The sequence below is a fragment of the Rhineura floridana genome, chromosome 2 (genome assembly GCF_030035675.1).
Source record: "Rhineura floridana isolate rRhiFlo1 chromosome 2, rRhiFlo1.hap2, whole genome shotgun sequence".
Taxonomy (NCBI): domain Eukaryota; kingdom Metazoa; phylum Chordata; class Lepidosauria; order Squamata; family Rhineuridae; genus Rhineura; species Rhineura floridana.
Genome location: NC_084481.1, coordinates 50,595,718 through 50,610,170, shown reverse-complemented (window position 1 = coordinate 50,610,170; position 14,453 = coordinate 50,595,718). Strand labels below are relative to the sequence as shown.

Below are 14,453 nucleotides of genomic sequence, written 5' to 3'. Positions count from 1 at the left end.
TATCGTTTCAGTTGTTAATACTGTTCAGTGTAGAGACAGTCTTTCTGAGGTAGACTGTTCAAGTTCAAGGATGAGTCTTTCTTACGAAATGCATGACATTCAAAAAAAGACAACAAATAAATACTACATGTACAATATGTAGCAATGAGGTAGAAATGGTTTTAAAGAACAATGTCTGAATGCACACCCAATGCGACGGTGGGGAAAAAATATATAGATAGATTTATAATATATATAAAAAAGGAAGCAGAAAAAAAACTTCTAGTGACTGCATATAAACCACAAGAACAGAATAAGAAAAAGAGAACACACTTGTGAAGTTTAGGTGTGAAAATAAACTTTTGCCTCTTTGTATATTGTAAGACAACAAGGAGGAATGACTGCATTCCCAACCTTGGTGTAGAACAGAACCATTTTATAAATATTTAACATTCTATAGGACTGATCCATATATTCTCACACAACTCTGTAGCAAGGCTGACCCACACAGCAGACATTCTACATATCACCGAGACAGGGAGGTGAAATTTTCCTGCTTTCAGTCTAATTGTCTTTGACAATTGTGGTACACCTTGTGTTGTATTTAAAAGCAGGGGAAAGAATAGAGACTTGTTCATTAAAGATGCAGTATCCCTGGTTCACAAAAATGTATCTGGCAGGTTCAAAATCGAATGTCATCCAAAGGTCTTTGCAGAGTGGGAGATTCAGTTCATGTATTGACTAGTCCCCAGTACAGCTGTTTCTTTGAGTCTAGGAATATTACTAGCTTTGTGTTTACTGATGTGCTTCATATATAAATCTGCAGACAATTAAGGAACAGAAAGCTTTTATCTTTCAAAGGAAAGAGAACGCAAAAATACTTCAGGTTATGTATATATGTACAGATAAATATTGTATAAATACATGCACACATACAAGATGGAAGGAAGTTAGTGCTATAAGGGGAATCTTCAGCTCTAGTATATACTCTACCAGGAGCTTTGTCCACATAAGTCCCATTGAAATATATGAGAGGTGCACAAGCACACTCTTGGGCAACTCACAAGTACATCAGTGGAACCTGGGCAGGAGATTTTTCTAGCAGGCTGTGTCCTGACTATTGAAGAAAGGTAACATATACAGTATATACCTTAGAGATTCTGATAAGACAATCATTTCTCAAATGGATATAAATTAGGAATAATTCATCTGAAATTGATGGGCTTGCGCTACAATAAAATTGTTATGAACAAAATTTAAAGTCAACTGTGTTATTTTTGAGATTTCACTTTAAAAAGGAAATGTTTCAGTTTCATAGAATGAAATTAATAAAATGAGGTCTACATTTATTTGAATGAAACAGATAGGATGGCCCTTATAACTGTTTATTCAAAGTTACACACATTTTCAGGCAGTAGAAACCTTTGTTTGCAGCTTTTGACATGTAAACACATTACCATCTACCAACATCTGTTGGAATTAATTGGGGTTTTTACACTAGATTATCTCCTTTTGAAAATTGCCTAGCAAAGTATTACGGCAGCCCATATAAAATGACCTTGTACTGTTTTACAGAGCATAGCCTCTGGACAGATGAACTAGCTTTCCCAGATGGTGCTTTGCCTATGCATTTTACTGGGAGGTTTTATTTTCTCCTTGATGGGTTTGAAATGCACAAGAAAAACCATTTTACCCACTTATCTGCATTTGAATAGAATACAAATTGACTAATAGAGAAATATTTTGTGCAAGAGTAAATAGCCTTAAACTGCCTTCACATTCCATTGATCAGCTCAATCAGCAAACTTTTCACTACTATCCTTAATTATTTAAATATTTTGGAGAGAGAAGCATGCCAGAAATACAGAGTGATACTGCATTTTGAATTGACATTGATAATTTGGCTGGCAGAAAATAGTCCCTGCTTTTTCGGTTGTTGGAATTGTTATTGTAGTTGCAAATAAAGAGCCTTATCTAACACAAGTAGTGGTTTCTGTTATTGTCATGGCCCACACAAGCATAGTGAGTATATAATAGCTATCTACCCCAAACTATTCAATGAACTTTCCAAAAAGCTATGAAGCAGGGCTTTGTTGCCTTTAACTAGTTACCAGTTGCACAGAAGGAAGAGTTTGGCAGGTACACTTTGAAACATCATACAGATATAATGGTGCAACAAGTTTAATCTTTTATTAAAGGCACAGGAGATCTGCCCAATATGGAATCTGGCAATTCTAGCTCCAAGTTTTTATTATCAATACAGTACCCACAGTTCTGACCTATTGAAAAAGATAGTCACCTTCCTACAGGGACCATTTTAAATCCTCAGAACACTTTTATATGTTGGCCATATCGACTCCCTCACAAAAGACAGTCTTCTCTTTTGTGGCACTCCCAATACCTTGAGACCTTAAGTCCTAGGATCCATTTCTTTTGTAATGAGACATACAGGGCATGGGAGAGAATGTGGCAACACAAGAAAAGAATGGTCTTATTCACATATGATGTGCAAAGCAGTCGCTTCTATCTAGCATAGGGATAGTTTGTTAAAAATGAGCGCACTGGACAAAGGCTGAGTGATTCCATTTAACAGGAAACTTCCATTGGCAGACAGCTGATAGAATGTTATAGCTTGCTTCCTGTCAGTAGAAGGATGATAGGGTAAACAAAATTATTCTTCTCATGTTAGGTAAAGCATTATACCCACTACCTGCAGCTAGCTACCACTTGGGATGAAAATCTAATCCCCTGGTGCTTGCATCAATGGATCAGCAATATAAAATTCAAGGGTTTTTCTTGGATATAGATTCTTTGAATTCTTTGAGCTTCATCATCTTGCCGTTTATATTAAGCTCATTTCCTTTCCCAACATACATAATGTAAAGTGGGAGCCAAAATGAGCACCTGCAAATTTCATTTAATTAGTTTTAGTTAATTTGTTTGCAGACTATAGGAACAGAAAACATTATATGCAATTGTATATGTAACATGTTTACTTAAGATTAGTTAATAGTATTGATTTAGTAGGAAGTATAGAATTCCTGATGTAAAGCATGAGTTAGTTTTTCAAAATGTGCTTGAATTTTTCAAATGAGCACAGCTCAAAAGCAAACCCAAAAAGCAACGTGTAAAAGACAGAAGACAGCAATCTGCATCAGCAAACCTGTCTGCAAGATCAATATGAATCGTTGGCAAAGGAGATACTTGGGCTTCACAAACAGAAATGGAGATATAATAGAAGAAATGTAAGGGAATCAAAGGCAAAAAGGAAGGCATTCACTAGTTGAAAAAGCAAAGCATCTGTTAAGACTTACTATATCCTCAGTGAAAGGCACTTAAAAAAAACACCTTGTGCCTTTAAAAAACAACTAACTTTAGACTGAATAAAAACTGCTAGAATGTACATTTTGGTTTATTTGCTCTGTTCTTAGCAATGGGTATTAAAAGAAGTTTTGAAAAATTAAAAGGAAAGCAATAATCAGAAATAAAACACCAGCTGTCTACCAACTATTACCTTTCTCATCCCTAATGTTTTAGCAGACTAAATGTCAAGTATGATAACTGGAAAGTAGCTTTAAAGACACAAAATAACCACGTAACTGATTGGTCTTTTTCTCCTTAGGGCTTTTCAGTGCATTTATTTCATGTAATTGAAGGTACATTACTTAAAAGAAACATTAAATGCCAGTGCTTTGCCAGTCTTCAGCTACTGTCTCTTTAAAGTAAACAAAATTACTTCAAAAAAAGTGGGAGGGAGACTGTTTTGCTCATGTGGCTACAAAGGCTCGGATTGCTACAGTATTCAGAGACATTACCAGCATCAGTCAGCTGTCATGGAAAGAATCGCTCATAAAATCATTAAAGAATAATAATAAAAAGACAATGTGGAGTGGAAGCACAGAAAGAACAAAATGCCACACGTGCTAGCTAGTGTGCCTTTCCAGAAGGAATTGGCAATATTTGCCATGGCTGTGGAAGGAGGGAAGGGACAAAAGGCATAGATAGGCTTACTACAAGAGGGAAACTTCCTTTCTTCCTTCCCTTCCACTTCTCCTAAGACTGAAATCCTAAACATACTTCCTTGGGAGTTCGTCTCCATGAACACAGGACAATTTACTTCTGAGTAAAACATGCATAATAGGATTGCACTTTTAAAGTCATTAAGGAGGTTAACATCCTAGATATAATCTGACTTGTTCTATTCTTTGCTTTCCAAACAAAAAACTGAGGTAGAAATAAAATAGTGGCCACATTTACACTTAAAACAAAAACAAAAGAAGCAATTTACACACAATCTCCACCCTCCTCCCAAATGTTTCCTTTTGTGTGCTGGAAATGGGAAGTGAGGGAGATAAATGTGATTGGAGGATTTAATTTTGCCTTGCTTTTTTGTTGGTTACTATCTACTGCATTGCTATAAACAGCTCTACAGTAGGGCCCCACTCATACAGCGGGTTATGTTCCGGACCCCCGCTGTAAAGCTGAATGCATTGAAGATAATGGTGCACGTCACGCGAAAATGACGCGAAAATGGTGCATGACGAGCAAAAACCACCGTAAAAGCAGAACAAGCGCTGTAGGAGTGGGGCCTTTCTGCAGTTGACAACTGCTGTATTAGCGGAACACTGTAAAGCGGGGCCCTACTGTATAACCCAAAAGTTCTCTACAACCCACAGTGACCAAGAATAATTTTGTTCTACTGACTCAGTGAAATAATCAAGACATTACAACTCTAACCATGGCTTAAAAGCAGTTGTAGTCTAAGATAATTTGCCTCTCAGAGTCCTAACTAGATTTTGCCTTTGACTGTCCCAGATGATTACATAATTTGACAGGGTGTCTTTCTTGTTGTCTATGTATTGTCTACTAACTTGTCACAAAATTGTCAAGGACCAAGGACTTTTACACACTACTGCCATGAAAATTCTCTTGCTCCAATTCAATCCCCAATATTGGTTAAAAACAAACAATGCCATTTCCTAAACACTGGGATACCCCCTCTGGTTCCATTTCAAAAGGTTGAAAGATTCATTTATAGCACACTTCAGCTTGCTCCTGGATACATTCAAACTATTTCTCCTTGCCATTTTTTCCAACTGTTGAGGTAAACATACATATTTAATATAAAGTAACATTGAAGCCTAGCCTATTAACTCTCAGCAGTACATAGTGCTTTCAACACATTCCTTTGAGGTACTGTACAAATCACAATCACTTTCCTGAGTTTTTTTTTCTTTTTTTTGCGGACAGAACATTAAAAGAAATGAACTTCAGAAATTAAGGTCCAGATTACCATTACCCTGTTTTACCTGTTCTTAGTTTAGTACTGCAGAACAGACAGGATTGAGGAATACTGTTGCTCTTAGTCTAGCCCCAAAATAAGAAAACAAACAAAATCTAGTTCTCTGTCACAACACAACCATTCATTTCTTTAGTCCCATAATGTTTTGAAGTTAAAGCTCTTTATATTAGCACATGCCACCAATGTAATTGTGAGGCAAACAAAGAAAGAAAGAAAAAGAAAAAAAAGAAAGCACCACTTCAGGCACTTGACAGCAACTAAATCTCAAGAACAGCAGAATGGAATCAACACACAGGGTTCATGTCCTTCTAAAATCAACCCACTTGGCTCCTTGCTCCATGGTGAGATTGTGTTATCTAGCCTGAATGAAACAAAGCATCAACAGTTGCTTTCTGTCATCTGTGGCTTTTCAGATCAACTGTTCTTGTTTGATGCAATATTCCTTCAAGCCTACATCTGGCTCTTTAGATGCAAGGTGATCATTGTTCCCCACCCCCCCACCCCAGTACCCTTTCACAATCTTAACACTACTGAAAAGGGGTTCCATGCCCTATGTAACAGGTTTGTGTGTATGTATGTGTGTGGGCGCACCAACATTCATTACATTATTATTATTTTAAAAAAGACTTGTCACTGACTGCAACCAAACATTTTGTTCCATTCAACATATGTATCAAGCTCTTTTTGAGATATGCTAGGCTGAATCTTGCAGAAAGCATTTTCAAAGTCTTGATATGTGACGGGCCTCAACTGGCTGGGCATAATGGCTGAAAGGTCTGTAGCTGGCATGGCATGGAGTGGGCCTACTACTGCTTCCTGACACAAATGAGCAACATCTAGTCCAGAAAAGCCTTCCGTGCGCTGGACAAGCAGTGCAACCTCCTTGTCATTGAGACAGTAGTTGTGCTGTGAGAGCAGTTGTACTATTATCTGGTGTCTTGCTGTGCTGTCAGGAAGTGGGATTAAAAGTCGTTTCATGAAGTACCTTCTAAGAGATTCATCTATTTCTTCCGGTTTACTGGTGGCACAAATTACTACTATTTGGTCCTCAGCAGAAGTTAGCACAGTGTCCAGCTGCATAAGGAACTCGGTTCTCATTCGACATACTGGACTGTGTTCTTCATTCACTTGGGATGAAAGCAGCATGTCAATGTCACTAACAAAAATCACTGAGGGCTGGCGACATCTTGCCACAAGGAAGGAGGCATGGACAATTTTTTCTCCTTCCCCTATCCACTTTGTGACAAGACCAGAACCAGTGATTTTGAAAAAGGTGGCTCCCAGCTGGCTAGCTATGCATCTACCCATTAATGTTTTGCCTGTTCCCCGAGGTCCAAACAAAAGGATGCTCCGAGGTAGAGCAGTTAGCCCACTGAATGCATCTGACCTCAATACTGGCCATAAAACCTCCTCTTTAATGACAGCCTTTACCAAATCTAGGCCAGCAATGTCATTCCAGTCCACAGGAGGTCCTTGGTTGATAATCTCATTGGTTACAAGGTCAATGAGGTGTGTGTCAGTATTTTTCAGTTGCTCGTCAACAGAGTGGTTGGATGAGGTAGCTGCACGAAGTCCCGGGCCTTGCATTGGGTGAGGAAGGAGTTGCCTATGCTCTTCATTGTGTTCATTCATTACTGGAGAGCTGTACTTCCCAAATGGTTCACTTGCTCTCGACCCAAGTGAATTTTTAGCAGTACTGTAGGAAGGGGGCGTTATAGCCCTACTGGACTGGCTGAATTTCCTTTGCTGCTCAGAGGCCATTATCTGTTTTGTTGGCTTAAATGCTAATGATGATGGTTCAGCATTTCTGTCAAAGCCATTCCCTCTGTTGGCATTTGAAATGCTGTTGTCGGACATCCTATACATGGGACTTTGTGTAGATCTCTGTTGGCCATAGCTGTAATTTCCATAACTGGAGTCCATTTCTCCTTGTCCTGCCATATAGAAAGCTTTTCTTTTGAGAGAACTTGCTGAACTGTTTGTTAGGGCAGAGGGTGCAATGGGTGTTAAGCCATGACTCTGGTAGCTGTAACCAGGTACCGTAGTAGGAGGGAGAGGAGTTGGAGCAGGGATTCCTGAAGGCAGATATGCTGAAGGTGGAGGTGCACCACCAGGGCTGTATCCAGGCCCAACAGCACTTTGAGGGGGATAACTTGCAGGTGGATAGCTGTAACTGGAAAGATTAGATGACCCATTGTAGCCTGGTACTAGGGCTGGTGGGGGTGGTGGAGGTTGTAAAAGCCCAGAGCTATGCAGAGGGGATGGATGAGGTGAAGGAAGTGCAGGTGTTGGCTGGCTACTATAGCTCGTATGCAAATAAGATCCATTGTATCCTGTGGCATATTCCTGAGATGGGAGCCCTGAATGCAGACTAGGTACTGTATGACTTCCACATGTACTACTAGAATAACTAGGTTCCGTCAGGTTGCTAGCCACCCCAGGTGAGCTCCCTATACTGGCAGAGCCATCTGCTGGAGGGAGGGCAGTACTTACTCCAGCTTTGCTGGCAGTAATAACATCTGGGACGCAGTTCATAGGATAAACACTCTCAGAGTTCAAAGAAGACTGCCAGGGTTCACTTTCACTCTTGCGGCCATTCACCAGCCCTGATGGAGGCTCTGAATAGTTACTCAGGATGGGCCGTTCGGTTGGCCCTTCCAAAATACCAGAATACTTTTCTGCGTATTTTTTTAGCAGATTTGAGGCAGTTAGAGCAGAGATGTCATCATTAGCCCAAGCGTACTGATACGTGCGTTGCAGGTGACCACGGTAAGCTTCTACCTTGTGGGCAGGAGACCGAGTTGTTGAAGTAATATCAAAGTGCTGCTCTGGCCACTGGGCATGCTCTGGCGTCCACTGCATCTTCAAGCCTGAGGATGGGGGTGGGGGAAGACAAAAAAAGCAAATCAAAATTAACAGTCGGATAATACATCTGCAAAGGCATCTAAGTACATCTACTTGATTTCCTCATTTATAGGTACATTTATAGGTGATTGCTGTACTCAAAGACAATAGATTTGTACATCCAAATCGTCTGTAAGAAAAAAGAGGAAGCATCACTAGTGACACACTTTCTTGAAAAAAAAAATACACACAGCCCTCTCTATTTTTTTTTGCTTACAATGCAATCCTTACCATGTCTACCTTAGAAGTAAATCATTTAATTCAGTGGGGTTTATTCCCACATCACATAATTGGGGTTAGAATTGCAGCCTAATTATTTGCTGCTGGGGGTGGGAGTGGAAGTAATTATTTAATCCAGCTGGATTTTTTTTAAAAAGGATAGTTATATAAATTTTTATGGATTCATTGTTAGGTAATGTGTTACATATCCCATGCATTCTATCTTCCCTCATCAGTTTCAGTTTTAAATTTTAACAATTTTTAAAAATACACGCACACAAGACACAGCTGACAGATCACATCTAGGATACCTTTCTTATTTGGTACTGAATACCTAGTTAGCACAGTATAATGCACCCTGCGCAGAACAATATGACACAGACATAGCAGGTCATTCCATAATCCAACTCTCATCTAAAGTGGTCCACGACAGTTTCAAATCTGCTTCGTGGAGTGCAGCAAAGCAATCTCCCAGGCAGCGCTCTGTTGCTTTCATCACACAAAGCCTACAACTCGGTATGAATTACAACTGGCTGCTCTCTGCCTCACAGTTCTGTTGTTGAGGCTCTGGGAGGAAGGGGGGGAGAGAAAAAAGAGCAAAGCCAAAGCTTCACTTGTCTGACAGTCTTTTTTGCTTGCTCTCCTTTCCTCTCCCTTCCTGTTCCAAACTCTCCCATCCCCTACCAGCCTCTAGGGTACACAAGGGTTGAGGGAGAAACAAGAAAATAATTAAATGCAGTCTACATGCTAAAAGTGTGAGGAAAAAAAGTGCTGGCTGTAAACCCTGTCAGAGGAGACTAAGTAACCCAGTGTGACCACTGCTTTAGCACAATTAATCATGCCAGAGCAAGAGAAGAGACAATCTTCATTCAGTTGTATTTTGGTAAGCCATTACACATGGCAAGGAAAAGCTCTTTCAACTCTTACCTGAGCATGATAGGCAGCATGAAGGCAAGCCTCAGTAATCTCTTGCTCATTTTACAAAGAGTGGTTTTTATTTATTCCCACCCCCATCCCACAAACTGTCTTGTACCCTCTGACACAGACCATCCTATAAGAAGGCTTAGTCTAAACTAAACATCTCTGGCATGGGTTCTCCTATGAATTACTGCAGTCTTATTTTTGACAGCTTGTACCCTCCTCATCTTCCTTTTCTTCCCAAACTCCTTTAGCTTTCCTTTGCCTGACTCCAGCATCTTGACATGACCAGTTTAGCCCTGCTGAGCTAGACCGAACACAGCATACAGTTTGGTAACAGAATGGCATGTTTATTCCCTTCTGATTCCCTCTTCCTTGTTTGCACATCCGCTGCACCAGACACAGGAAGTTAATTAGCAGCATGATGCTGTGCTAATTGTGTTAATTTACAAGGTTTTAGTCAAAGAGAATCATGCCAGGGCTGGCACTGCTGTCAGGTTTCCAGCTTAACGATTAAGAAATACGGAAAACAAGGTGGGAAGAACTGCAGTAATTACACAATAAATTAATAGAGCAACAGGATTAATTTGTAAATATATTTTATTGCAATTGTACTTATTTGAATTAGGATTATTTAAGGGTAGAATTTGTTGTTAATTTTTACATAGGGTTTTATTAATTTATTTATTTTGCTAATCCATGTTGTTACTTGATTTAAGAATGTCACAAGATCACTGTTTTCCCTGTTAGTGTCAAAACCAAAGTCTTACTTTGCAGAAGAATATGTAAGATGTGCCTTGAGTTAATTTTATCTGGACAAAGATATTGTCAATTGCTATACTTTCAAGCCACATTTTCAAAAATAAGGTTTGGTTTATGTCAATTGCAGCCCCACCCCTCATTTTTTTTTAAAAAATGAGTTTATAGTAAATATGAGGATTTTATTTTACTAAGGAAAAATAGTTAGATAAATGTGACAGTCACACAAGCCTCTTTAGCAACAACAACAATTAACCAAGTTTTATTTTTGTTTTGATTTTGAGAGATTACAAAAACAGAGGCAGCTTCTAATTCCATATGTGTAAGATCAAATACTTTAACAGATTAATGCCTCAATTGTTATATGAGAAGGATCATAAAAAACTTTAGAATTTATTCATCTGCAGTCTTCCCAGCAAATGATGGGAATGATATGTAATCATGGGTATAATTTACATCTGCAAAGCTTAATGGGTAAAACATTAATTTAGGAGTTAACAAAACATGCTTTAATGCAATGGCTGCAGTCCTGCAACCATTTGTGCAGTTGCCCCAATCTAGTGAAGATAATCTCAGTGCAGAACAAAAGTTACTGAATGGCCTAAACAGTAGTAGTAGTATTAGTAGTAGTAGTAGTAATAGAAGCATCTATATAGAGCTTTCAACTGTCCAAATAGCTTCATATTCCTTAGTTTATTCAATTTTTATAACTGTCCTGTGTAGTAGTAGTAGTAATAGTAATAATGTCTCTATTATTATTCCCATGTGGAGGCTGAGAGAGTGGCTTGTCTAAGGCTACCTAATGAGTTCATGGCAGAGGTAAAATCTGAATCAGAGACTACCTTATTAGAGACCAGTCTAACCTCTAGGTTAAATTACTGCAACGCGTTATACATGGGGCTGCCTTTGAAAATGGTTCAGAAACTGCAGTTGGTGTAGAATTAAGAGGCCAGGTTGCTGACAGGGGCAAGACAGTCTGAACACATAACACCAATCCTGGCATGACTGCATTGGCTACCAGTTAGTTTCTGGACTAGGGTTGCCAGGTCCATGGCCTGAGACTGATCCTGTACCTTTAGGAGAAGAGAAAGTCAGCCAAGTGCAGGTGTTCTTGCAACTCTGTAATGGGAAAAACCACAAGGTGGAATTCTCCCTTCCCCCTGCACAACTTTTAAAGATACAGAAGACCTCTTGGAGGCCGGGCCTGGCAACCAAGAGGTCTTCTGTATCTTTAAAAGTTGTGCAAGGGGAAGGGAGAATTCCACCTTGTGGTTTTCTCATTAGTGTTGCAAGAACTCCTGCACTTGGCTGACTTTCTCTTCTCCTAAAGATACAGGATTAGTCTCAGGCCATGAACCTGGCAACCCTATTTTGGGCCCAATTCAAAGTGCTGGTTTTAACCTATAAAGCCTTATGTGGCTTAGGACCCCAGTGTTTCAAGAGCTGCCTCTCTCCACATAAACCAACAAGGACCCTACATTCATCATTTGACGCCCTTTTCCATGTGGCAATACAAGAATAGGCCTTCTCAATGGTGACACCCCATTCATGAAATGTTCTCCCCAGGAAGGCACACCTGCTACTATTGCTACCTGTTTTAGGTGCCAGGCAAAAATCAGTCACCCAGGCCTTTGTGCTTATCTTTTAGTGGAGTGGGATTGAATTGTATCTGCTTAGTGGTTGTTTATATTAGTGGTGTATTTTAGGTTGTTTTGTCGTTGTTGTTATTAAATTACATTTGTTAGTTGCTTTACTACACACATATCTCACTCAAAGCGATTTACAGTTAATAAAAATTAACATAAAAATAAAATAAAAGATTAAAACAAATATATAAAAAGTTAAAAAACAAAAACAATACATAAGGTGATGGAGCAACCCATCTTAGGGAGGCTACACAACAGAAGCCCTCCAAAAGCCTTCCGAAGTGAAGAACCAAATGCCTGGGAGAAGAGAAATGTTTTTGCCTAGCACCTACAGATATAGATAATGACGGCACCAGGCGTACCTCCCTGTTTGTTTTTGTAAGTTGCTCTGAGTTTTACTTTCTGAAAAAAGTAACAAATATAATAATAACCTTATGCGTACTTCACTCTTTAACCAGTATGCTACATCAGTTGCAGTGTGAGCACAAAAAGGCATCTGCAACTGTGGGTATGAATCTACATCTTCAATTGGATTCATGCACGCTATGTTCTTGTTCCATTGAATTAACACTATCTCAGCACCTTGCTTATAGATGGTATCATTGGCACAAGCCTGAAGTCTCTGACAGTTCTGTGTACTTTTTAGGCAGAATAGGAATTTATTTATTTATTTATTTCATTTATTTACAACCCCATAGCCAAAGCTCTCTGGCCGGCTTACAACAATGGAATGGTAGTAGAGACCCCACCCCAACAGTGTACTCTCGTGTATACTACTTTCTGTGATGCTTTGGATCGGGGCAATTTATTTCACTAGAACTTCTGGGCATTTAGCAATGTACAGAATTATATACAATTACTCAGCGTAATCTGAATCACATAGTAGTCAATGGTAAATGGGAGGGGGGGGGAAAGTGCAAATAACCAAAGTTATGTTTAATGTGGAAACATTCTAGCAAAGTGAACACTTTATTATAGTAAAATGGTTAGTATAAAATACTGACTTTTATTAAAACTGATCTTGAAAAGCAATTAAAGTTTTTCAGTGTTTTCATCCCTCTGGTATAAATGATCACTTGCATCAAAACTATTTATTTGGCATAATTACTAGTTAGCCCATTGGTTTCAGATTGCTATCCTACTTGTGGATCTGCTCACTGCACAATAATTGAAAGTTTATTTATTGATGCATATTAAGTACCAGTGCACTTTAACAAAGGCTGTAAAAGCAGCATTTCAGACTTATAATGCGAATTGAAGAAAACAGGACTGATCTCATAGCCTAAATGTAAGAATTTATTCTACTGCATTGCAATAATTAATGTTATTTGGAAGTTAATAGTTAACTGTAAAGCTATTCTCCACACTAATACTGCTGTCAGATCAAAGATACCAAAATAAGGAATATTACTGGAGAAACCAATTCTTCCCCATTGGAAAGTGTGTGAGACAGGGGTGTATTTTATCACCCTGTTTGTTTAATCTATATGCAGAACATATCATACTGAAAGCGTGATTGGACCAAGATGAAGAAGGTGTGAAAATTGGAGGGAGAAATATCAATTTAAGATATGCAGACGATACCATACTCTTAGCAGAAACCAGTAATGATTTGAAATGAATGCTGACGACAGTTAAAGAGGAAAGCACAAAAGCAGGACTACAGCTGAACGTCAAAAAGACTAAAGTAATGACAACAAGATTTTGTAACTTTAAATCTGACAATGAGGACATTGAACTTGTCAAGGATTATCAATATCTTGGCACAGTCATTAACCAAAATGGAGATAATAGTCAAGAAATTACAAGAAGGCTAGGACTGGCTATCAGAGAACTAGAAAAGGTCCTCAAATGTAAAGATGTATCACTGAACACCAAAGTCAGGATCATTCAGACCATGGTATTCCTGATCTCTATGTATGGATGTGAAAGTTGGACAGTGAAAAAGCAGATAAGAGAAAAATCAGCTCATTTGAAATGTGTTGGAGGAGAGCTTTGCAGATACCGTGATCCACAAAAATGACAAATAATTGGGTGTTAGAAGAAATTAAACCAGAACTATCATTAGGAGCTAAAATGATGAAACTGAGGTTATCATACTTTGGACACATAATGAGAAGACATGATTCACTAGAAAATACAATAATGCTGGGAAAAACAGAAGGGAGTAGAAAAAGAGGAAGGCCAAACAAGAGATGGATTGATTCCATAAAGGAAGCCACAGACCTCAACTTACATGATCTGAACAGGGTGGTTTACAACAGATGCTATTGGAGGTGATTGATTCATAGGGTTGCCATAAGTTGAAATCGACTTGAAAGTACATAACAACATCAACGATAACTCACTCTGGCTCAGTTTAGATGCAGTGCTGCTGCTTCAACAGTTTGTTGGCATCTGAAGTAGCAGTGAGCTCAAGTGCTCCCTCGTCCTTGCATGTCTGGCCTGAGAAGAGACTTTCCAGTTTGTTAAATTGTAGCTTCCTGTATGCCAGACTAGGAAACTGTGGTGTAAGTGCGAATTGGAGGTCGCTGATTCATAGGGTCTCCATAAGTCATAATTGACTTGAAGGTACATAACAACAACTGGCTATGGTGTCTTTTTTGTTGGGCTCTATGGAGTTGTAACAGTCTGAGATATTTTGGCAAGCTCCACTATTTCCTTTAAAATTAGGGATATCTGGCAATCCTGAAATTGTCACTAAAATCCTTAGTGTCAGCCATATA

General features: G+C 39.0%; 1 protein-coding gene across 9 annotated transcripts in view; it reads right to left on the bottom strand.

Moving 5' to 3' along the window:
• The window catches only part of FIGN (fidgetin, microtubule severing factor), a 213,938-nt gene that overhangs the window by 23,500 nt on the left and 175,985 nt on the right, over positions 1 to 14,453 (bottom strand). For 8 of the 9 annotated variants that reach the window (XM_061608614.1, XM_061608618.1, XM_061608620.1 and 5 more), the window contains one exon: positions 5,826 to 8,151. The exons of the other annotated variant lie outside the window; for it this stretch is intronic. In XM_061608614.1, coding sequence (XP_061464598.1) covers positions 5,912 to 8,151 — 2,240 coding nt within the window. In that variant the 3' untranslated portion in view covers positions 5,826 to 5,911. Of the gene's footprint in view, positions 1 to 5,825; positions 8,152 to 14,453 lie in introns of those variants that run through there. 9 annotated transcript variants of the gene reach the window in all.